Source organism: Tubulanus polymorphus, chromosome 5 (genome assembly GCF_964204645.1).
Source record: "Tubulanus polymorphus chromosome 5, tnTubPoly1.2, whole genome shotgun sequence".
Classification (NCBI taxonomy): Eukaryota; Metazoa; Nemertea; class Palaeonemertea; order Tubulaniformes; family Tubulanidae; genus Tubulanus; species Tubulanus polymorphus.
Window position 1 is genome coordinate 3,048,319 of NC_134029.1, and position 25,058 is coordinate 3,073,376.

Consider the following 25,058-nt stretch of genomic DNA (forward strand, 5'->3'; position numbering starts at 1 on the left):
ATTCCTCATCTTTTGGCGCGTTTACCTCTGGGTATGGGCTTGCCATGTGTATGGTGAAAAATGTAAAAATCTTAAAAATGGTGTTTTGAGAGGGGAGGGAGGTCAATTGCCAATGTCAATTTTGGTTATGGAACAAATTTAACTTGTAATGAGAACAGACTGAATGAGAACGGCGGAGCTTAACGATAAAAATATAGGTAGATGAGTGTTTTCTATCAGGATGTAAACTTGTTGATTACTGCGTGCATTGTTAATTTCGATGTGCCCTTTAGTACGTTGAAAAGTTTCTATATTTCTGATTGTATATTTTCAGATCACCCATTCTGCTCCATCTCCTTTTTTTATGCAATTGTATTTATCTCATGTTAAATTATATATATATATATATACGTATTGTTGATTTCCATGTTTTAATTTTCAAATTTTTTATTCATGAAGCATTTCATCCTTTATACATACCATACTTGTTCAGAGTAATGAACTGTTGTATTATGTTGTATTTTATTGCATTGTAATCCGATAGAAGATCGATTCCTACTATGGTATGCTAGTGATTACCCGCATACAAGAAACGATTGTTTAAATCCCACAATACTGAAACATATACGGGTACACAAACTCCACGGTGCATTAAATCCGTGGCCACGCCTTTCATAATCAAATAATTGAAAAATGAGAAATACAGTATGTTTAAAATCTAATAATAGGTTTTTTATTTTTGTACAAAAAAAAACTACGGGTCTAAATAGGTAGTACAACAACAGCATAAAAATAGGTATACAAAATAAACATTTCAACTGATATCCATTTTAAATGTTTTCAACTGTTCAAAGTCAATCAGATAATGATGAGAAATACATACATTCCTCCATTGAATTCATAAATCATTATAGATATTCTAAAAATAATGTCTCATATAGGTTTGGATTAAACATTTAGTTTACAATAAACAATATGTAAGCTTATGTCACAAAAATTAGTTTTTACACATATTATTTCTCAGGCACAAGTTCATATCTTCTTAACACACAGGAATGCTTCATTACCGCAACTTCAATGTAGTTTACATGTACAAGTATAGTGTCAATATTAATGACCGATTACGTGATATATCTACTTTGAAGAGTCTGACCTTTTAAAATGAACAAATATAGAGAAAAGCTATGATACAGGCACCAGTAACTACAACATTCTTTATGACGCAGATTCTACTAAGGGGATTCTATCATTATTAATTCATTATATGAAGCTGAAATGAGTTAGTAGATTTCTACCATCATAAAATCAAAAACTCTTTCAGTGTGCTTGCTTGGTTATGCAGAGTATAATCCATACACTTTGTATGCGCCTACCCCGTGGTGTGGTGTATCCATGCAACTATTAATCATTAACAAGTTAGAATCTCTAATGAAAGACGGCAACACCGGTCAAACATCGTACATATTAGCAACTAACAATACACTGCACTGCCAGGTAGACGCAAAAAACTGGTATGCCAGTTATACAACGCATCGGGGGTGGAATTTTCCAAAATTTTAAGATTATTCCTACAGCATTTTAGGGTATGAAAGTGTCAGCAGTGAAAGGGAACATCTGCACAATGAAACTTACTACAATTACACATGTAATCTACAAACAATGATATGTTACTATAAATACAAAGTATTCTGAAAGCTCTACATGAAACACAAACGCTGTAAATAGGAAGGGCTAAACCGATGAGACATGCTTTGATTAGTTTAAGTAGACTATGATTGTATTAATCAGCTGTATTTCCACGTGAATAACGTTTATGAAGACTCTGATTGAACTGAATGAATAGAGTTCGAATGGTATCGACGTCGTTTATAGAACCCAAACCAAAAATATACGGTCGATTTTCGAATAAATCATCTACATCCAACAATTCCTTTAGCTGAAAAACAAACAAATTCAGATCAGGAAATATTCGATTATTTGAAAATCGAACTCAAACTCAAATTGAACTTTGAACCAGATCCAACACTATGAATACATACCTCAGTTTCAGACCTAGCACTATTCACATCACTGTGTGTCGCTAAGATAAGGCACGGTAATTCACCGAGTGCAGGATCTCTGAGAGCTTTCTCTAATTCATTTTTAGCAGTAGAGAATTCTTCTTCATTACTCGATGCATCGATAATGAATATAACACCGTGAGCACCTTTATAATAATGACGCCAATACGGACGAATGTTCGCAGCACCTGTGAAAATACATCAAGCAATCTCGGTTACAGAGTTTCTCGGTCTCGAGTATTGGTAGTGTTTGTACAATTTCCAAAAGGATACATGAATTTAAAATGTTTTTTCATGGGTGATTTTTCGATTTTCCATAATGGAAATTGGGAAAATACCATTATATTACAGGGATGCCAATATCTTAGTGGTGACTGGTTGATAAAGGAAAATTGCTGAAGAAAGATGCCGAAAAGTTTTTCCAATTTCCCAGTCCGCTGGGGGGACTGGGCTAGGATTTGAAAACCTGCATTGGATTTGAAAACCGGCAAATTTTGCGTACCAGTACATACTTCACACACAGCCCATAGCCCAAACCACAAAAATGTGATTGTGAATGAATTAGACCAGATTTGAAGAGGAATGCAGATTAGATTGCTTTAAAATACAGTGCAATGAAATGATTTATCATTCAATACTGACCTCCGATTTCTTTGACATTTAGTATACAATCATCAAAAAGAATTGCTTTGATACTGAATCCTGAAATTTCACAAACAAACATATTATATCAAATACTTGGTAAAAACAAAATATAGATAGTTAAATCGAAATCAAACAATGCATTCAATCAAGAATATAAATGTTTATTGGAAGGTAACCCCCCAATAAACTGCCATACTCTCTTCACTGCCAAAATTATAAGACGTTGTTCTTAAATATGCCCATTACTAAATTCTCTTTTACTTTTCTATTTTTCCCCTTGCCCTACCATCTATTTCTTGAAAAAATCAATAACTCCAAGTAATCAAAAGAGACCTAAATTATCATTTGTATTCGAATGAGAAATGATGAACTTACCGACTGTTGGTTCGACATCAGTAGCTTTCTCACCACTGATTAACGCTAACACAGTAGTTTTACCTGATTTAGTTAAACCGATACAAATCGGATTATATTCAGGTTTTATCACTTCCGCTTTTGAGCAACAAATTCGCCGAAAAACCTGAAATCATTCATTTGACATTTGAGGCTTCCGACATTTTTCTGGCCAATGGGCCCTCAGTCGCTTATCAACTCTTCACATTTTCCTAGATGTTTGTTTGATCATCAAATTTGAAATCGGAATCGTCTTCAATGTTTCAATAGATATTGTTGTAGATAATACTTACTGAATATAAACCGATTCTACATACAGCACAAGCGAGTCTCAATGAATCGCACATTATTGCGATTCATTCGTCAATCGCTGAAATATTAAGACAAATAAAATGATAAATCAACCAGGTGAGACACAGAGGATACGCCGAGATCCAAGCTTCAGTTCAACTGCCGCTCCACACTATCACTGATTTAGAAGCCCTTTTCTTCTCATTTTTGACAAAAGATGTTACAGGCTTAAATAAAACTTTAAAATATTAGATCGTTTAAAATCCTTTCAACTGCAGAACATGGTCTTGGAGACTCCGGACATGTAGTAAATTTGATGATACCAAAAGAATCGTTTGATAAACGATGAATCCCTGTCAATGTCAAAATCATTGTCATCGAACGAAATATACGCAGACTACTAAAACGATAATCTCTATACCAAAGTCAAACAGCATTTCGTGGTTAATTCGCCTTAAAAATGAGCGAGGGGAAAAGTCGAGCACTTTTAAAACCAGCCATATAGGTAGAAATGTAAATATCGCATATACGACCTTCCAGCCTCTCCTTACTTTGTAATAAGGATAAATATACGGGCCCCAAAACCTACATACATTTCTTTTCTGACACTTCCGGGTAATCCACAATTGAGTCCAAATCCGCATTTCGTTGAATTTACTTCCGGCTTGGTTCTTCTACGTCCTGGTCCTTTACGTCCGGTTAAAGAGACCCATGCGCGATTTCGTCAACGGGTGGATACCGAAGTCAGCTGATTGTCAAAAGCATGATAACTGTCACTTTTACTTGTGAAACTTGTGACACGATGTGTAGTTTGAATAACTGTCCGAGAAGAGGTGACCAGGTCCCGCCTTAAGAGGCCCCTGCCTGCTGCCAAGTAACAACTGTGTCAAAAAGGGGAGACAACGTACAACAACAACGAACTTCAAATTATCAATCCGAAAAAAAAGAAAATTTAGTAAGTCTGTCAACAACGATAACATTATCATTTAGATTTACCGTAGGCTGCGTTCCTACGTGAACTGATGAGACTGATTTCGACGAAATTTTATATGCTTCATAATCGTTTCAAATAGGCCCTATAATCAAATGATGTATTTTTATTCGCAGGGACTTGTCGTGATTATATTTTGCGCGGGGATCGATCAACGTTGAGGAATAAAGATGCCTCCTCCGACTATCGACAAACTTCCGTTCATCCGGAAATTATCATATAGCGTCGGACATGTGATGAATGATCTGTGCGCGTCGATGTGGTTCAGTTATTTACTCGTTTACTATCACAATATCGTACAGTTCTCGAACAATATGGCCGGATATATAATGTTACTCGGACAGATTGCGGACGCTATTTCCACTCCGCTCGTCGGCTACGAGGCTGATCACACGGAAAAAGGATTCTGTGGTTATTCGAAACGCAAATCTTGGCATCTCATTGGTAAATATATTGAGGCAGTGCGGGCTGGGCCTTGCGATAAAATGGATGAAATGAGAAGCCCACCAATCGGTTTGATATCTTCTACTAGGCCTAATGGTTTTTGAAATTTTGCCTCTAAATCTCATTCTGATAGTGACCGTGAAAATCATAAGTGTTGGGATTTTTATTTTCTCAATTAATTACTGAGGAAGACATCAGTCGATTGTGATAGTTACAGTGACCCCTGTATCCATAGATATTTCATTTATCTTGAGTTTAATCTATTAATTCAATTTATGATCATAAGCATAATCTCCACTATGATTTGCTGATCATATCATCAGCTATATCCCAAATAATTAATTCATTTTAGATGGCTATGTTAAAATGACATAATTGTCACATAATAGACATCAAATGAATACCATAGATGATTTAAAAAATGTATTACCCTATATTCATCCAGGTCTAGATATAAAAGGTCTTTTTTAAAGAAAGTGGGTCACTCGTTCAATAGCTCCAGTCCAATGTATAAGTGAATCATATCTAAATTGCTTAATTCTGGTATACTGGGTTTTTAGATGCTTTTATGATAACTACATATTATTATGATTTTTATTGTAGGCCGATCACAAAAATCGTTTTATGACTATCTTTTGAAATTCAATTTTTTGAATTTTTTATAAATTGTTTGGGAAATCATAAATTTATGCATTCGATTGGACTTTACTTATTTTGCTTCTTGGTTGTTTTTAGGGACACTGTCAGTAGCCTTGAGTTTTCCTTTCATCTACAATCTGTGCATAACATGCGAAAATGCACCGAATTGGTCACAGTTTATTTATTACGCTCCGTTTGTCGTGATATTCCAGTTCGGTTGGGCTACCACTCAAATATCACATCTATCTCTTATTCCTGTCCTCACACCGTATGAAGAGGAACGTGTTGAACTGAATGCTATGAGGTTTGTATGACGGTTTCCAGTTCTATCGTGGTTATTACTACTTAGGTATAAATTTGACAACCCCTATTTCATTTTCAATGAATATCCATTTGATTATTCTCACAGAACCTTCTGGCTATGGCTATGAAATTCTTAAAACAATGCTTGGATTCAGGTTTCATGCGTGATGTATGTATTTCAGGTATGCATTTACAGTTGTCAGTAATGTGGCCGTGTACGGACTCACTTGGCTACTATTGAATGCGAATACTGATGCCAGTGAAATGAAACATTTTTTGGGTAGGGCTGATGCGCCAACATTTAGAGTAAGTATTCTCGTGTATTGGTTTCATAAGACAAAAGCTCCTATAGTGGGTAACCATTGATGAAACCCTATAGTGTTCTGATAATTTAAAACCCATACTATGAATGAAAAATAATGTCTGAGAAGTTTCCTTGAGATGGAAGTCTATTAACATTGCGACTACATCCTAATAGTCACTTTCCACTTTATTTTTCATTTTTGATGGCGAATTTCCATATTCTCTTATAGTAGACCTTGGGGGCAGTAGCTTATTATGAGGACTTCTCTGATTTGTTCTGATTGTATTATTTACAGAATCTGGCATTTATCGTAATTGGAATTGGACTCGTATTCAGTGGTATATTTCACTTCGGCACTCGAGAATCGAGACAAGTGAATGAATGTAACATCCAGCAGCAATCAGTCGAAGGCATTGAGTCTTATACTATTGAACGATCTGAAGAGAAACTGACTATGAAATGGTCGTGTTGGTTAAAACTGAAACAGTTCTATTTGGTAAATTATTCGCTTTTCGAGACAGTCGACCATTATTCATGAGTCTTTTTGACCCAGGCAAAATTAAGGCCCTGGCCAACCAGCCGCACTGCTGCCAAATTAGGCCGACGAGGCCTGTACCAAGGTTTAGCGTGGGTCGAATGATACCGTATCTACGCTTATTGTTTCTGCAAGTAACTCACCTCGCTTGCCACTGCATTTTTTAATAGTAACTTAGAAATGAGAGTGGTTTACGTGTGAACACACTTTATTACTAAGTTTGACTCGGGCCTAATCTAGACTAGTTTTACCTGGGTCGAATTGTCTCTGTGTGATGATGCTTCTCGTGTACGTTCTAAATGATTTCTTTCTATTTTTCTAGGTATCACTGTTATACATGTGTACACGTCTCGTTGTGAATGTTTCACAGATATATCTCCCGATGTTTTTACTCGATGCTTTAAAATTAGATAAGGTGAGGAATCAATGTAAAAAACCCATCCCTCGATGCGCCCTTTGGGTTCGAAACCATGAACTGGCATGTTAGATTCAAACATTCTATCCACTCACCCATCCAACTCGATTGTTGTTTTTGCTTCCAGGTTTACATGGCTATTATTCCGTTAATGGTTTTCGTCAGTGGATTCTTGACGTCGATGTTTATGAAAGTTGTTAATAGAATCTGTGGAAGAAAGGTACGTGCAAGAGATATCCGACCCGTTTCATCAATTAAACCAAAACCTGTTGGAAAGATCTGTACATATGCTGTCTATTGGGTTTTTTGACAATCAAAATTCATCTCTAATTCGTGTCTTATTTTATTCAGATTACATATTTCATTGGTTTGCTGTTGATTTATGGTGCTTGCATTTGGTTTTACTTCATTTCGTTGTATCGACTTGAGCTGCAGATATTTGGCGCCGCTGTGCTACTGGGAAGTGGATGTTCCACAATACTTATCACGTCTCTGTCTATGACTGCTGATCTTATCAACGAAAATACTGTCAGTTTTTAATTCAAACATTCAAAGAAAAAATTCCTGACCAAAACTGTTGTTTTATGATATAGATCTGTTTCTAACCTTGCAGGAAACTGGAGCGTTTGTCTACGGTGCTATGAGTTTTACGGATAAACTTTCAAATGGAGTTGCAGTTGTTTTAATACAACAATTCCATCCGTGTCTGTAAGTATTATATGAGTTTCAACGCTTGGTTCGTTGCAGGCAGTGAGAAGGCGGTATAATTGGGAAAGGGGCAGTGAATTTGGAAAATGATTCATATTCAATCAGAAATCGCCATAAAAACTTAATCGGGTTCAAGGGGATACATGTTGCATATGGAATTTTGTAGAAAAATTTCTGCAGTTGGCAATGAATATTGCATAACTTAGGCAAAGAATGGTTGTGAATTGGTGTCCGCATTGACGCAATGAACCCTGTAATTGCTGTAAAAAATCACTTATACTATATTTGATAAGAAATGCTAATAGTAATCTTTGCACTTGAGCATGTACTTGTTTACTGGATGTGTATTTTATTTGGTTCATGAAATTTATTTGTATTGAAAGTAAGATTTATAATGCAAATTCTGATCAACATGTGGTAATGATGTTGGCAGAAAAAGTAAAAATGTTACAGTTGAAATAACATCTTATTCGCTTTAATTCTGATTGTGAGATTCATCGATTTTGATCGTCTATTTTTAGGACGTGTTGCGTGAATTGTCAGTGGTATTATCGTAACGTTATGACGTTTGTTCCCGGTGGTGTCGGTCTGGTAGCTTTGATCGTTTTACTCTGCCTCATTCCGCAAAAGATCGGCGATCGTTCACACCTGGGTAAGAGTAGATCAAGTATCAATTGTCCAGATATTCTGTGACATGAATATTGCTAAAATACCTGTGAATTCAGTATTTAACTAAACTAGCTACATACAATTTTGCCAACTGATGAACTGATAACATTTCATTTGGTTCTGGGACTACTGCTGCCTGTTTAGCGTTGCTTATTGTCATGAAACTGATTACTGTGTTGCAGCTAGGACTAGGTTATAGAATAGAGGCTAGTACTGGTATATAGTACATACACATCTGACTCAATTCGTGGTAATGAAAGTAAAGAAACATTCACATTTTATTCAGAATTACACAAATGTGATTTTATACGCACTGGGTTATATGCCTGTCATGCGCTTGATGCATAAGGTGAAGGGTCTCAATAAGAAAAAAGTCTCTTTTAGTTCTGTGGGCTGAGGTAATTTCCATACTGGTACCTTTTTTCTAGTGGATGGGAGCCGTACATTTCTGTGGTCTATAGCTCATATCACACACATAATTAAATGCCTTATTTATTTAAACCTCATTAAACTTGTATCTGAATTGGTTTCCAGAATATTTTTGCATGTTTTAATGAAATCCTCCTTTCATGCACTAGTCATTTTACTACCGGTATATAGTTACACTTTAAACGCATTTATCAGTATTAGTATCAACAGGTTATCATTAATCATATGATAAGCTTCCAATTTACTTCTCATTAATATATTATATGAAATTCCCTGGTGTATAAAACCCCGGGTGTTGAAATATGCTTTTATCTTTATTTTTGTCCTCATTTTCAGCGGCTAAAAGGCGTTTACGTCCGGTGGATAAATATTCGAACAGTAGAGTGGAAGAGGAAGAAGAAGAGGTGGAACCACTTTGTAATGATGGAGTCGATTATGGAACTTGTTAAAAACAAATTTCTACGCTTGCATTCTGTGATAATATTCTGTACTAACTGCACCACATTGAAGCATACATTCATTCTTTGAAGCATGTATAAGGCATACAAAATTCAGATGGGGAAATGAAAAGTGTCATCATTTTTTTCTTTTTCAAGAATTTGACCAAAAATGGTCCATAAGTTCGAGGAATCCTTCTATTCCATTGATTAAAACATCTTAGGCAGTTTGAAATAGATGAAAACCGGTGGATTTCTAGATTTGACTCTGCTTTAAAAGAGCAAACATTAAAATCTGCATTATTGTGGGATATTTGAATGTTGGATTTAAATATCCTGCGTGGGTTTTCAGAACGACGATATCAACTATCAAATAATTTTTTCAAATAATCATCCATACATTCTATCACTGTACTGTATACTTTATTGATTATTTTATAAGATAATGGTTTATTTTATCAATAATTCACTATTTTTATATAGAAACAATGAAGAAATATGGTTTGTAATTACTGGTAAATAAGTCTCTTACGAACTCTACCTTTTAATTTACAATGATGGTTTTTCAAGAAAGGTTAATGCTTTAAAAGCTTAAAAATGTGAGCTTTCTTCCATTCATCAATGGAGTTAAATATAAATGAATTATTTACAAAACGTTTTGATTGTATGTATGAATATGCAGACTGACAAGTTTTTACTATAAATATCGAACATTAACAAATAAACTGATTCAAGTGTCTATAGGTATGTCGGCGCCTGACCTTGAAATGAAATAATATCCGAGGGCGGGAGCTTGAAGTGATTAATCTTAAGAATCTTCACGCAATGATAAAGGAATCTACCTTTGTATGAAAGCTCAAAGACCTAGATATTTCTCATGTACTTGTGTCTATCAGGGAAGTGACGGTACTAACCATGGACTTATAACCTAGTTTATACGTCCAAGTGCTAACTATTGTTTAGGGAGATCTAACTGTTGTTCATTTCTTAGTGGACGGTGCTATCATAGACTCTTTAAACCAATAAGTACACAATGCAATAAGTCATCTCATGCGTTAGCTTGCAATCTTTAGAGAAATGTTTAGGTGACATAAGTTTGATAGGGTAAAAGGTTTTATTGTTGATTTTAAAAAATGATTATTGTCTCTTGAATTGTTTTGTTCTTTTAACAAGGGTTAGAATTAATGTACAGTGTGTACTTTGTTATTATCAAAATCTTTGGTAATATTTTCTATTGGTGCGGAATTGTGACGTTTCTATTGGTACAGGTTATCAGGATATTGAATTCCATTTTGATGTGATTTTATAACTGTTTTTAACATGTGATATATTTTTCATGGATTAAACTGTGCTACCTTAAAGAATGCATTTCTTTAATCAAAATTTCATTTTAACTTCATGCAGGTATCAGTCAGCCACCCCTCAGGCATTCAATACCATATTACCATTGATTCTCCCAATTTTTAATGGTTCAGGACTTCAGGACCAGAGTAAAACGTACATTTTTCTTGATTTGAATTTTACTGATAACTACATCAGTCTACCAGTCATTATGATGGTGCATCTAATTACAGGAAGTTGACAGTCTGACAAAACTCCAGCCCTGACACGAATCGAAGACAGGTTTGGACAACAAATGACTGTCAATGTTTTGACATTAAATAACAACAAAAACAGTTGCTATTTACATTCTGATATTTTACATTTTTATTTTTACAAGATTCTCTTTTGGTGAACATTTTTTTAAAATAAAAACCTTTCACACAAGAAACCTTACTCATATATATATCTTATGTACATTCTTTTTATTAACTGAAAATTGATAGATATAACCAGGGATTGGAAAACTAATAATCCGGGTCGCCATTTCAAAATAAAATCATCCTCAAATAGAAGATGAAAAGCCAGTATAAGTTGGTGAAGGGTACTGGGATTTGTGTAATGAGCTAGCCACAGCAAATATACCTCGTATTTTGCCCCTACATCTTTCGGGCGAATTGAGAAGAGGCGGAACTAGGAATCATTAGAAGAGAAGGTAAGAATTGTATATATACCGCTGTATTAAGTGATGTCATGGACAGCATGAATAGTTGACCTGTAAAATACTACCAAATACTCATACATACTATATGCGCATACAACTGAAACACAAATACCGTGGATGGTTTTTTTCTCGGATAAAACGCTTAAAAATCATCATATAACGTCGAGATACAATATATTTACTGGTATTTACAGTTATCATCTTACAGAACCAGTTGCACAGTTGTCCATTTCAAATTCAATGCGACAATTATGCAACTGGTTCCAGAATTATTACAATAATTTCTGGTTCGACTGCATCTATTTATGATTGTATTTAAACTTCCAATTCCTTACTGAGTTAAAGGTTAATCCACACAATTTTTCCAATCATCTTTTTTTCAATACCTGACCAATCAAATCTTTTACTTAAAATATAGCATATGTTAAGAAACGTAGCCCAATGACTCCTGAGCACTAAGCGGATACTCAAATTTCACTTCATCCTTAATAGATATCAGTTGGAGAGGCTCCCAACGTATTCATCAAAATCATCACTTAAGTAGTTTAAATTTATTTTCATCTCATTCTATAGACAAAATTCTCATTCATGGAATTTTATTGGTATAAACCTCCTCAATGAATAAGCAGCCAGTTCACTTGTAACTCAGTACTAGATTTATACTGGATTATACATTACAACTACTGTACACAAGCAACACAAAAGTGAAATTGTCTCATCAGTTATTTATTGAACTGGGCGATTTGTTTACAACTTCAGCAGAAAATAGATTATCAGTTTTTCCCTGCCATTGAAATAGTTGTTTCTCTAACAAAAATTGCAAATCAAACTAAAAACAGAACTCAGGGAAAACACAAAAAAGCGCCTACATACATCACGAAAAAAATCAACGCTAAGTTTCATTTGGGTTCGTTGAAACGTTTTAACATTACAGAAAAAAAAACATAAAATATCACAGATATCGAATTTTAAACAGTTAATACTGCTTCACACAACAATCACCTCCGAACATGAAACAGATAACCCCGAAAACCCGATTCATAAATTAACCATATCTTTTGAAGTCTATTTCATGTTTGGAGATTAAAGAAATGATTGCAGAATAACCCGAAGACTAAAATGAAGCATTATCTCTCACACCTAAATATCGTATCATTGCAACGAATGTTTTTCTGGAGATGAATAAGAATTTGCAGTGAATAATTTCAAAGAAACATTTACAAAACATACATTTATATCTCATCTGCCTATAGAGTAGTGCATTCAGTGATGTAGTGAAATCCAAATATCTCAGTTAACCTATTTCAACATGTCGTCTATTGGACGTCTTTGTAAGTACAATAAATTAATGGGTAGGTCGCATTACAGACAACTCGACTCTATTTTACTACTTTTAATCGACTTTTTTGTCCTATTTGTTAAAATGTACTGAAGTGTACCGAACTACCAGCAGCTATCCTGCCGGATGATGTGCAACATTAGGACAATTGAATTCGATAAAAATTACGTTCTATTTCAATGCAGCTTTAGATTTTTAGCCCCCAACATCAAAAATATGACATATCACCTCCTAAGATAAGTTACCGGCACTGCTTCAAATTTATATTTATACAGGGTTCAAATATAGTGCAATTATTATACACCATGCATTGAATTAGAGAGTGTAGACACATTTTAATTGAATATGAAAAGAAATCCGGCCTCATTGTCCTGATGCGCACAATCACCGCCTAGTGGATCCTCGCTTGCCACAGTAGGTTGTAGAGGCTTTATCGGGTGCCATATAAGCAAGTGAAAAATTTATATTGACAAATAATAGCAATGAATGCAATAAATCAGTGAAGAGATAAACACCATCAGTCTTATCGATAATAACTCGGTCTCAATTTTCAATCCGACTCTTAATAAAATTCACAAAATAATAATAATAATCTTAATGATAATAATGAGGACCAGATTCACACCATCATACGCAGTGTAGTTTAACATCGATGCATTTCGCAGAAACCTCATCTCCGCTTACCAAGAATACGCCCACCCACCACGCATCTCCATTTCTCATTGTTTAATGTATATATTTATTATAAAAAGAACATTGAAACGACGGTAACGTCGTCGACCTAAATGACGATACGTTTCAATCATCTTCGAGGTCGAACATGGAAGTGTCATTATTTAGATTATCGACGCCACCGTTCGCGGAAGTTTGCGTCGTCGGCGGATTTGACGTGTCTTCACCGTTTAAATCTTTACGACATATCGGACACGACCCGTGCTGAAAACAGAAACAACATTCGAAATCACATCGTGGTGCTAAATGTTTCACACGGTTCATACTATTCAGTTATTTCAGAATTAAAGCATGTTTCGAAGAGTATTTAAAAAGAACATGTCTTAATTTGTGGATGACTTTGTGGAAAATTTAAAGACTCATCACATTCACTGTAATCAGTATCATTGTTCTCAACAACAGGTTTTGGAGAGGAGGCCACCCCCTCTAAAATATCCTCTGCCCCTACCAGAATGGATGCCACTGTTCTATCAATGCTGATAACTGCTTTGTAATTTTATATTAAGTGGATATTTCTTCAATATCGTGTGGAAACAATGAAATGGTATAAACCGTAGATATAGGGTAGTATTGAATGATTCTTACCCGCTCCAGCCACGGTACTATACAATCTGTATGATAATAATGATCACATGGTAATTTTCTGACGTTTTCTCCTAATTTGAAATCTTCCATACATACTGTACACTGGAGTGTTTTTTCTATTAAACGAAACATGAACAAATATGGTTAATAAGGGTACATTAATAAAGTAGGTACAAGACAACCTCGGTTGATGCATTATTCAAGCATTAGCGTTATTCACATTTAAGCGGCCATCCTTTTAATACCCCCTCCACATGATAAAACAGGTTAAGAGTTTCACCGATTAATTCAGAAAAATAGAAATACTAACCGACTTGTTCCTGACTGATTGAAACTCTCGGTAAATCATCGATCTGGTTTTTCGTAGCAGGCGGAACCCCTTGGCCTTCTAATTGATTTAATAAATGAGTAACTATAGCGTCTAAACCTTCAGCACCCCAGGCGTAATCTCCGGGACTGGCGTGCAATTGAAACATTCCTCTACAAACAAATAAATACACATATTAAAATCATCAGCTAACAGTAATCAATAGACATGAATGAATTGTGAATAGATACTTACACCGGAAATCCATCTGGTTGAAATAAACCACCTCCTGCTAATGTGCCTAATAACTGATTAATGATGCTGTTACAAAATAAAACATAAAATTTTTGAGTTAACTTTTTAACCAAGTTGAAATTCAGTTCCGCGGTCGCGAGTCGAAAATAAGTCCATTCTCAATGAGGCGAAAAGAAAGTATCATTTAAACTTACCCCTCGAAAGCCGGTCCTCGATTATCATGAGCATTCCTTCGTATAGAAACACGAGTACGCGGCAGAAAAGGCCGCGCTCGGTGTCGAGTTGACGACGAACTACTCCTAGTCTGCGCGGGCTCCGACTCGTCCTGATCGCGGTCGGGATCGTCGTTCGGTCGATTGTTGTCCGTTTCGCCGTTTGTGTGTAGACGGAAGCTGTCCATGAACGTTCGTTCCCATAACTAAAACACGTGTTCAACATACTTTATACAACATACCGGTACCTACACACATACAAAGAACAGTCAATAATTCAATTGTGTTTTTCATTCCGAAGGAGTTTTAAAGGAATCGACTTGTAGGGACCCGGCTAAACTCATCCTCCCCGGCAGGGATTCGAACCTGATGGCATCGAGATTGCCACGGCACGAAACCCTGCCATAATCGACCGTGTACGCAGATACATGCGCAGTTCAGATAATGTGATTTTTAGCCAATCAGAAATCCCGTTTTATTTTAGCCCGGGTTTTTCCCATTTATAGTTCTTCCTTGAAATTTGCCTCAACGATTATACAACGAACAATCTGATTGGTGCCGCCAGTTTTCGTTCGGAAAGTTGCGCATGTACCTGCGCACCCGGTCTACTGATGCAGGGGTTCGTGCCGTGGCTGGGTGTAGCGATGCCATCAGGTTCGAGTCCCTGCAGAGGAAGGATGGGCTAAACTATGTATCCACGAGGTAAGAGGCAACAATCTGCATATGCTTGGAATACGAATGAAGAATAATTGACCCAATGCACTAGTATTGAAAGCTTGTGATTTCTTATAAAATCAGTTAACCTTCAAGTACTACCTGTTTTCCCCACGTAATTTACAATAGTCTTTTTTGAGTAAAGCCCAGGCCTATATTTTCATAATTTGAACCACAGAGACCAATATTTCTGAGTGAGCTGATATCTTTTTATACTGTTAGAAATGAGTAAGTCCTACTACCAATGTAAACAGTTTCTTAAGCAATTCCTTTGAGATAACAGAATCAAATGTCAAAACTTACCTCAGCAAATTGTGCGGCTGGATCTAATGGTAATGGAGGAGGCTGCTCTGAATCATCAAAATCACTAGATTAAATAAACATAAATCAATGAGCAATGTGCGTTAAATTGTAATCATTTATACAATTATATTGCACCGATGAAAGTTAACTTACTCTCCCATTAATTCTATAAAACCAGATTGACATCTCGGACATGTGTAATCCTGTAATAACAATTCATCATCAGGATACAATATCACACTCTACAGTAACACCACCAGCCTACACCCCTACCCCCTCACTCCCTCCCTACAGGACTAATGAGCCTAAAGCCTACTAGACCTAAGATACTTTAAGTCAGGGTACCATCACCATCATAGTAACACCACACAAGCCTCCATCCCTAGCCACAGGACTAGCCTACTAGACCTATGATAGGCCTACAATACAATATACGATACAATATAACACTCTATAGGGCCAAATTGCAGTTTAAGTCACATTCCCAGTATGTCGCACTGCCACTAAGTCTTTGAGAATTAGGGTTTACCACCTAAATTACAGTCGCTCCAAATAGGCTAAATGATCTTTTCCTCAACTGACTAATGCCTCATGCATAAAAGAAAGTGAAAATGGAAAGAAAGGAATTGGGAAAGTCCAAAGTAAGTATAGGGAAGTCCAAAAACAAGCCTACTCTACTCTCGGACTGTGTGGGGAGGCCTACTCGTAAGACTGCACACGAGATCATAAAAAGAAAAGCCAAAATGGAAAGAAATAGACCTATAGAGATTTCAGCAGTAAACTACGAATCACCAGCTGCTGCAGAAAGATCACATTTCAAGTGGTTGGTGTAGTCTGGACAAAAAACGTCCGATTGGCCTCAAAATATTCCCTTCACATTACACTTAATCAATCGCTTATCACATCATCAGAGTTGTATTTCTACTTTTAATATCTGATATTGAAGTTGAAATAGTAACTGATCTAACACTAACACGTACCGGTATATTGGGCGCGATTTCAACGGAACATTGGTGACAAAAATAACGGGAAGGTCGAGAGTGTTCTACGACCGCCGCTTCAGCCATCTTTACACTTCTCCAGTGAGCAGTTGTGTCTTCGGCTGATAAAACGCCTCACTAGCCCTAACCCTGGCTAACAATAATCCTATAGCAGGACTCAATAACAACACAAACTATACATACTACAAAGCGCAACGGCGATCTATTTCACAAATTATTCTACCACGGTAAAATATGCAATGATTGCTTGTTTTTCAGTTTTTCTACAGCTTAAAATATTAAATATGATTATATGTTATGAAATAATTTCTGTTTTTGAATAAAAGTGTGATCAAAGTGGTGCAACGATCCTGAAGATCGGTTTTAAAATTGTACGTAACCGCCTGACACGGCTGTGATTCAGCGATCAGGAGCCCGTCAAGTGACTGTCTACACCTAGTCGAGATAAACCCTGATTCGTCGGCACATTTTCACGATTGGACGCGATTTCGAGCGATTTTTGGCTGAACATTGCGGAGTTATAGTTGACGATGTTGTGGTTCGATGAAGCTGGTGAGGTTGTCGAGATGTTCAGGAACAGTTTTCCGTTGTCGTTCTTGTTTTTTGTCCCGATCTTCATCCTGATTTCGCCGGTTGATCATGTCGGTGCGGCGCATGATTTCACCGTCTACAGAATGCAACAATTCGACTTACAGGGTTCTCAGTACGGTGAGTGTCAGCGGCCAAAAGCCGTTATCAAACTTACTGAGCCACCACTTAGAAAGAACACAAAACCCTTTATTCATAAACATAAAAAGCAGACCATTTATAAAAGGCAGGTGATAATTTGCCAATAATTCGGCATTTATTGTCATTATTCCTGTCTATAAATGATTTTATGCCAATAATGATAACTCATTGACATTATGCCTTAGTAGAATGTAAGAATCTGGCATATTACTGGCAAAGCGCCTTTCCACTAGATCACTGAGGCTCGCTGAATTCCATATCCCGACCCTATCCCTAGCTTTAAAACAGTACCCAAAAAACTCTAACCCTATCCTATATTATACTTAATAGAATAATTTCATTGTTATTAGTATATCTTATATGTAAATGTTGGCAAAATATTGTTAACTAATATAATACAGCGTTTGCAAAATATACGCTTCTTATTGATTGATTCCTATTGATTTAGGTGGCGCCCCCTATGATGGTTAGTAATATCTAGTGTTGTTGTATTTTCAGGATGTAGGAATACCCTGGTGAGTTTAGACGCTCGACACATCGACGCTAAAGTTCTGACGAGGCGTTGCGTCCTGGCGAAACTGAAAGAGCTAACTCTCGATCGATTCCGCGATCTGAAGAACGTCGGAGCCGGAGCGTTGGTCGTTTTATTACCGAGTCTCCGCGATAAAATGACGCTCGAAGAGAAACAGCATCTGATGGAATTAGAGAGCGGATTATTAACAGAGGAGACGCAGATGCCCGTTTATTTTACTCCAACCACCGATGAATTGATGGATATATACGGCAGTATTAGAAACAGCGTTAACAGCGACCAGGCTTCATCGGCTACTGAAGGTTTGTATCAACATCAGAAGAATTTCGTAAATTTTGCCATCAATTTCGACTTGTTGCAGTCGTGCGTATTTTTTATCAGTTCAACTAATGTTTCAGGTAGGGTAGTGCTAAGCATTCTACCCTACCAGGATGTTAGTGGTTATCTTTTATTTGGCAAATTCATAATCACTTATCGTACTGTAGGTCATCTTATCTTATCTCTTTAACAGATGATATCATTGAATTCTGATGTTTTGATGTTTATTTTCTATAGCTCTGTTGAGTTCGGCCACCGCGAATGGTTTCCAATTCGTTATTTCCGGAAGTCAGTCCAAAGTCAAATCTGACTTCAAAATTCCAAACATTCAGGTATGAAATATTTCATTGATTTTAGAATACATTGAATTATCGCTAAGACTTTGTTAATCCTAATTCAATGTGATTAATCGATTTGTTTTCATTTCAGGGGAAGCTTTCAGGGTCTGGTATTGAAGAACAGTTACCTACAATTGCTATTGTTGCCCATTACGATGCATTTGGTGTTGCCCCAGTGAGTATGATACAGGACAGGTCAAACTCTCCAACTGATCAGTGCCACTCGGGGTGTGTTTTAGGAAAGAGGGGTCAGGGAACCTTCCAGCAAGAAATTTGAACCCCTGAACCCCGGATTGATGAGAGATCAGTGACTGATCCTATAAACCACTCAGTCATTTTCAGTGAATGCCTCCTCATTTGTACTAAAGGTATGTCTTGCCCTATGAAATGAACTAATTACTGATGATTATATTACAGGGTTTATCAGTTGGTGGTGATTCTAATGGTAGTGGTGTAATCGCTTTGATGGAAATTGCTCGATTGTTTTCTAAACTCTATTCAAACGCTCGCACTCACGCGAAGTATCCTTTATATCGAAATCATTTTGATAAAGCTATATTTTTCAACGAAACTTCATGATTTTTCTTTAACCGAACGTCAAGATTTAATTTTCTATTCTTGTTGTCGGGTGGTGGCAAATTCAACTATCAAGGCACGAAGAAATGGATTGAAGAAAATCTAGATAACATGGGTATGTTGAATTTACAGTGTATTTTGATCGTTTGTTTGTCAAAATGCGGTCAAATTCGATAATTCGTCACTATTTTTGAGTCCTTATTTGTATTTCCAATTCAATTTACTTGTGCAAGCCATCATTTAGATTTAGATCATTTAGTTTGACAGTAAATGTTTTGTTTGTCGGACAAAGATATTTGAATTGTTTTGAAGTCCCTACAACTCTTTGAATCCTTGAAAACTCCTTGATTTTTGAATATATTTTTCAAGGTCCTTGAAAATCCTTTAATTTTGAGAAATATCCATAAACTCCTTGAAACTCCTAAAATTGTGGGAAAGTCCTATTAAAAATTTTCAAAAGGTCCTTTTCAGAAGACAGTGTATTCTATTATTCTTCATTGTGTGACTTGTGAGTGAAAGTTGTTTCACTTTGAGATTTAAAACATTTAAACATGTAAAACCAAAACGGCACACACAACAACTGATCAAAATTTGAGAAAAACATGGATTTTGTTTTTGAATTTTCCTTATATATGACCGCGAAAACCTCCTTGAATTTTGAAAATTACTCCTTGAAAATTCCTTGAAAAGTCCTTGAATTCTGGATACCAGGAATTGTAGGAACCTTGCATCCGGTGCGATCTTAATAAATCATAAAATAGATCTTTACCTAAAACAATTTCATACGTTTTTTCTCACAGAATCGAGTTTGTTAACTGATGTGTCGTTTGTTCTGTGTCTGGATACAATCGGAAGCGAAGATGAACTTTATCTACACGTTTCAAAACCGCCTAAAGATGGTTCACACGGAGCAATATTCTTAAAGGTAGGCCGATTAAACGTCTTCGAAAACTAAGATTAGAAAACTAACGTGTTGATAGTCACATGTATTGTGATATGTTTCCTTGTAATTTCAGAATCTTGAAAGCGTGAGCAATGAATTTTATCCGGAGATGAAATTTGCTATGAACCACAAGAAGATCAACCTCGCTAATGATATGTTAGCGTGGGAACACGAACGTTTTAGTTTCCGTCGTCTACCAGCATTTACTTTATCACGTATGGATTCACATAGAAATCTAACGCGCACTTCTATTACTGATCAAAGGTAAATTATTAATGACTAATAATCGGCTGTCTGAGACGGGGAACTTGGCTGCACCGGCTATCCTGTTGGATAGTGTGTGTTACATTTGGACAACCTGGGATTAATACTTTGTTCCTATTGTGAAAAAACTGCCCCCATTGAGGATATCTTTTATAATCTAATCAGGGAATTTTTTGTTCAATGGTCAGGGAACTGTCGAGCAATCGTTGTCCTTGTAATGAGAGCACTGTTGTCGTCTGATGAATCCTCACTTGCCACAGTTGACTGCCGAATCCTCTCTCATTGAAATGTTATTTTTCCTCTCACAGATCGTCAGTCGATATATCGAAACTACGACGTAATATACACGTAATGGTCGAAGCATTAGCGAGACAGGTTTACGGAATCGTCAACACTGAACAATTAGAAATATTCAACGACGCGTTGGACGTACAAGAACACGTGATATCGTCGTGGCTCGATATTCTCGTATCTCAACCACGTCCGGCTCAACTATTAGACACCAGTCATCCGTTAATAAATACAATGCACGACGCCATGGAACAATTCCTTAAAGACGTCAAAATCATCGAAGTTAAGGCTGATAAAAGGTAATCGACGTTTGGCATTGATTCGATATGATGAAGTATGCCTTTTTGAAAAATTGGATATATCACTGAAAAATCCTGAAAATCTGTGGAAATTCCGGAAAAATGTCTGTCGCAATAGTTTGATCCCGTTTCATTCACCGCTTTGTTAATGTACCTTGATGGGAAAAAAAAATGTTCTTAGTAAAATCTGGCAAAATTGGTGATTTTCAAAACCCATATATTCAATTCCTCTCTGCAGTCCTTTGACGATGCTGTATTTTATGTTGCTTTATTTGTAGAGATCCCGAATATGTGTTTTATGATGGTGAGCAGTTTTCTATGCATGCTTACAAGTAAGTACAAACTACAAACTAAATCCAGGGTTCTTACAGATGAAGGAAGGTCAGGGAAATCATGGAATTCTGATTTCTGAATTTTTGGTGTCTTGTTTTGTTGGTGATGTTTGGCACAAGGAATCTCTGATAAGAAACAGCCCCCACTGAGGATTCGATATCTTATATTTTAGTTCGAATTTTTGGTCAAGTCAGAAAAATATGAAAGAAATTTGGATTCAGTTCACAGTTCTGAGTTGAATTTGACTAAAGTATAAAAATATGAAAATTTGATTCAATGTTTTTGTTTTCTACATTTTCAGCGTAAAACCGGCAGTATTTGATCTATTCCTCGGCTTGTTGATAGCCGGCTATATATATCTAATGTATCTACTCGTACAGGTAACAACTAAACAAACTTAGTTCAAGGCGACATCGTTATTTCTGTTCGGCTAATTTGTGAAACTTCTCATTTATTACAGAATTTTAATTGGATCCGTGCGGTAACGAAGTCTGTACTCAGTCAAAAACCGAAGACTCAGTAAAAATCCAATAACAGACGGAAAGAGCATTGACATATCGTAGTAATATGAAGATAGAAGTGTCTTCTGGTCGGTCATTTTTACAATTTTACTTAACGTCTCCGAATATGTTAATAGTTGTAAGCAATGATTGGAATAATCAGTGTCGACAGTCAGGTGCCAGAGTACCCATGGTTGAATAAAATTGGGTCCCGATTCGTGGAACTTTGTTGACACTGCGCCTAAGGTTACGATCATTTGTCAGAATCTTGAATTTAAAAGTTTATTTACTCAAATTCTATTTCTCATTCTTAATTTTGTGGTTGAATATTATTTATTTAATTATGTGTTTCGGTGAAAATTATTTCACTTTTTATGTACATTCAATTTTCAATATCTGATCACTAGGGGTGGATCCACATGGGAGCATGTGCTCCATTCATCATTTTCCTGTGCCCTTTTGAAAAGAAAGGCAATTTTTCTTTTAGACTTCCTTTGTTGTCACTTAAGTGTCATGCCAGGAGAGTGCATAAAAATTTTCAAAATCCGGTCTGCCTTCGCCACTTGCTTTGTGGATATTTGCCCTTTTCATTTCTTTGTGCTCCTATCAAAGTCTGCCCCTGGATCCACCCCTGATCACCTCGTTCTGTTTGGAGTTGTAACAGATTTAAAGATGATTGCTCCGAGCTGCTATCATTGTCACTTTGTTTCCTGTACTGATACCTCAAACATAGCACAAAAATTAGGAATACCAAAATGATTATTTTCAATTTGAAATAGATATGCAAAGTGTCTTTTTGTTTGTTACAGCCAAATTTGCATATAAGTCATCATAGTTCGTAGAATCATTACCGGTATGTTGACTATTCAGCAATTATGATTTACACTTCAAAAACTGCAAATCAGAAATACAAATTCAGATTCAAAATGCCGACAAATTAAGTAATGCACTGACTTATTTGATGACAACTAATGCGAATTTGAATGTATTTGGGTGGTACATCCTATTCATGAGACTTAAGTTTCTTCAATTATCAATGACTCCAGCCCTTTTTACTCGACTCAAAGAGTTACATCTTTTATTCTAGAACCTTCAGGATGTGAAGGAGTTGGTTTATCTACGAGGTTGTGTTTGACCATGTCACACCAAATTATTAACCTAGTATCGATAGCACAAATGTCTTCAGATTATTCACTGATAGGTGAACCTACTAACAGGGTTCTTTCAGATCAGGGAAAATTTAAAAATCCAGATTTTTCCTGCATGTAAATCTGGGAATTTTGTCTCTTTTTGTAAAGTCACAGAATTGTAATTTTTGCCGGTGACTATCGGCACAAGGTAGCTCCTAAAAAGAAACAGCCCCCACAGAAGATGTTTTATAATCTAATCAGGGAATTTTTGGTTAAGGGTCAGGGAAATATGGGGGAATTTTAGATTCCCTGATCTGTGAGAACCATGTTCTAAAGTTGATTCAGGTTTCAATATTCAAGAAGTGAAATGTGTGACGTTGATGATGATTGTATTTATGAGATTTTTTTACATTTTTCAAGTATGAATAAAATACAAACGTATGAATGTTATTAAATACATCAAATGTATTCAGTTTGTTTTGTTCTTGTATTTTGTCTTTGAACGCGAGATCTGACAAATAACATTATATGAAATAAGGAGCTGAGCTATTTGTTATGCGCACCCTGAAGGCATAATCACAGCTGGTGATTCTGTATCTGGGCCTAAGTTATCACGACTGCTTTGATGAATTCAGATTTTTTTACTCACTTATCTCTACAAGTTTATAAAACAAATGGTTCATTATTTACCATTGTTGCTGAATTCAGGAACGTGATGATAAAACATGACATAAGCAAGATGATAAAATGATGAATTTGACATGATAAAGTTAGCTATTTCGCGTGATGAAAGATCAATCAAGACATTGAGATCGTTGAAACTTGTCTCGGTGGATGTATCGGGTGCTCGTGTTGTAATCGATGTTCAAAATAATTCATCAGCTTTCAATGTAGGAATAAGTAACTTATCTGAGCAGTAGATTAATTAGAACGTGTGAATTATTGCTTATAGATCTAAAAACATCTTCGGAATCGGCATAAAATGCGCAGAAAGTTCTTACGCCAATCCCTTGAGCAGCTGAAAACAGCGGAATAATGTTGCAGGTACGTATCGGCTAGGGGGAGGGGGCTGTTTATTATTTCACCTGAAACTGAAATATTGGGTGATTCATTAAGTATCTAGAAAATTAGCATTTCGGATTTAGTTTTTCAGACTGATTCTTGTTTACCGTTAATTTTGGATTAAAAATTTCAGATAATCACACGTTTATTTGTTCTTATAATGGTTATACTCGTCATGGCATTCAACAAGCAAGCAGAGGTCGATGCCAAAGGTAAAAACTCTCCCTCATGTATTTCAAAATGAACCGTTGTGTGCCTTTGAATCAAATGTAAGAATGTTAGAAACTTATTTATCAAATTTATGGTAATTTTCACAGAAATTGTCAATTTGTTCTTCATTTATCTGAAAATTACTAAGTGATACTAAGCATTGATGAGTGCATTAACATTAAAAAATAACATGTCCTAGTACATGAATAATGACAAGTGAAATCTATTCGAGAATGAAATTTAACATGCTCAATATCAGTTCTGTAATCAGTTCATTTCTATAACTGCCAGGCCTGTTATGGCTTACTTGATCATGAGTTTAAAAAAAAGTAATGTACAGGGTAGATAGGCAGCCAGCTGGGTCAACTTTAGAAAAACAAGATAGAAATTGTTTAGCCTTACTGTTTCACTGGTGTTAGATCTTGGAGTTTTCATTTGACAAGGGATTGTAATTGCGGTTATCTTGTCCTAAACATGTTAACATTAGTAAATCGTGCCCAGCACAAATGCAATAAACAGCGAATTACAGTACAGTGTATGCAGTTGACAAATGTTCATCCGTTTTGATTATTTCAGCCTATGGAAGGTGTCCAGTCTTCACTTGTGATAACTTTCCTTCCTGGTTCACTAAACAAATGGGCTGGAGTGGTAAATAAGTCAGATGTTTACCATAATGGCAATAATACGGTATAATTCATGTGAATTGGAACAACTGTTCAATGGATAAAAGATGATGAAAATAAATAATTCTAATGATACAAGTTTAATGTACCGGTAGATATTGTATTTTCTTAAATTT

At 36.0% G+C, this 25,058-nt stretch overlaps 4 protein-coding genes across 6 annotated transcripts; 2 read left to right on the forward strand and 2 right to left on the reverse strand.

The window, feature by feature from the left end:
• Positions 1 to 748: 748 nt before the first annotated feature.
• Positions 749 to 3,988, reverse strand: LOC141905740 (ADP-ribosylation factor-like protein 15). 2 transcript variants are annotated; one of them, XM_074794740.1, is made up of 6 exons: positions 3,962 to 3,988; positions 3,371 to 3,447; positions 3,060 to 3,204; positions 2,682 to 2,741; positions 2,019 to 2,227; positions 749 to 1,915 (listed from the first exon to the last, which is right to left on the reverse strand). In XM_074794740.1, the coding sequence occupies exons 2-6, from the start codon at positions 3,422 to 3,424 to the stop codon at positions 1,760 to 1,762; spliced, it is 624 nt and encodes a 207-aa protein (XP_074650841.1). In that variant the 5' UTR covers positions 3,425 to 3,447; positions 3,962 to 3,988; the 3' UTR covers positions 749 to 1,759. The 2 variants fall into 2 exon arrangements, with proteins under 2 accessions (XP_074650841.1, XP_074650842.1); XM_074794741.1 differs by having other exon boundaries at positions 3,920 to 3,966.
• A 134-nt stretch (positions 3,989 to 4,122) lies between these two features.
• Positions 4,123 to 10,633, forward strand: LOC141905104 (major facilitator superfamily domain-containing protein 12-like). Its single transcript, XM_074793865.1, has 11 exons — positions 4,123 to 4,323; positions 4,476 to 4,803; positions 5,539 to 5,746; positions 5,928 to 6,051; positions 6,345 to 6,545; positions 6,907 to 6,999; positions 7,127 to 7,219; positions 7,351 to 7,527; positions 7,613 to 7,707; positions 8,229 to 8,359; positions 9,142 to 10,633. Exons 2-11 carry the CDS (start codon positions 4,530 to 4,532, stop codon positions 9,252 to 9,254), a joined length of 1,509 nt encoding a protein of 502 aa, XP_074649966.1. The 5' UTR covers positions 4,123 to 4,323; positions 4,476 to 4,529; the 3' UTR covers positions 9,255 to 10,633.
• A 301-nt stretch (positions 10,634 to 10,934) lies between these two features.
• Positions 10,935 to 24,810, reverse strand: LOC141906134 (E3 ubiquitin-protein ligase RNF126-like). 2 transcript variants are annotated; one of them, XM_074795344.1, is made up of 8 exons: positions 24,662 to 24,810; positions 15,887 to 15,936; positions 15,734 to 15,797; positions 14,699 to 14,922; positions 14,505 to 14,570; positions 14,253 to 14,422; positions 13,943 to 14,058; positions 10,935 to 13,561 (listed from the first exon to the last, which is right to left on the reverse strand). In XM_074795344.1, the coding sequence occupies exons 1-8, from the start codon at positions 24,692 to 24,694 to the stop codon at positions 13,424 to 13,426; spliced, it is 861 nt and encodes a 286-aa protein (XP_074651445.1). In that variant the 5' UTR covers positions 24,695 to 24,810; the 3' UTR covers positions 10,935 to 13,423. The 2 variants fall into 2 exon arrangements, with proteins under 2 accessions (XP_074651445.1, XP_074651444.1); XM_074795343.1 differs by lacking the exon at positions 24,662 to 24,810 and adding an exon at positions 16,714 to 16,800.
• LOC141905795 (BOS complex subunit ncln-like) lies at positions 17,196 to 23,455 on the forward strand. Its single transcript, XM_074794828.1, has 12 exons — positions 17,196 to 17,442; positions 17,962 to 18,297; positions 18,551 to 18,645; positions 18,743 to 18,826; positions 19,069 to 19,172; positions 19,254 to 19,342; positions 20,028 to 20,152; positions 20,244 to 20,434; positions 20,743 to 21,024; positions 21,303 to 21,356; positions 21,659 to 21,737; positions 21,818 to 23,455. The coding sequence occupies exons 1-12, from the start codon at positions 17,265 to 17,267 to the stop codon at positions 21,878 to 21,880; spliced, it is 1,680 nt and encodes a 559-aa protein (XP_074650929.1). The 5' UTR covers positions 17,196 to 17,264; the 3' UTR covers positions 21,881 to 23,455.
• Positions 24,811 to 25,058: the final 248 nt, after the last annotated feature.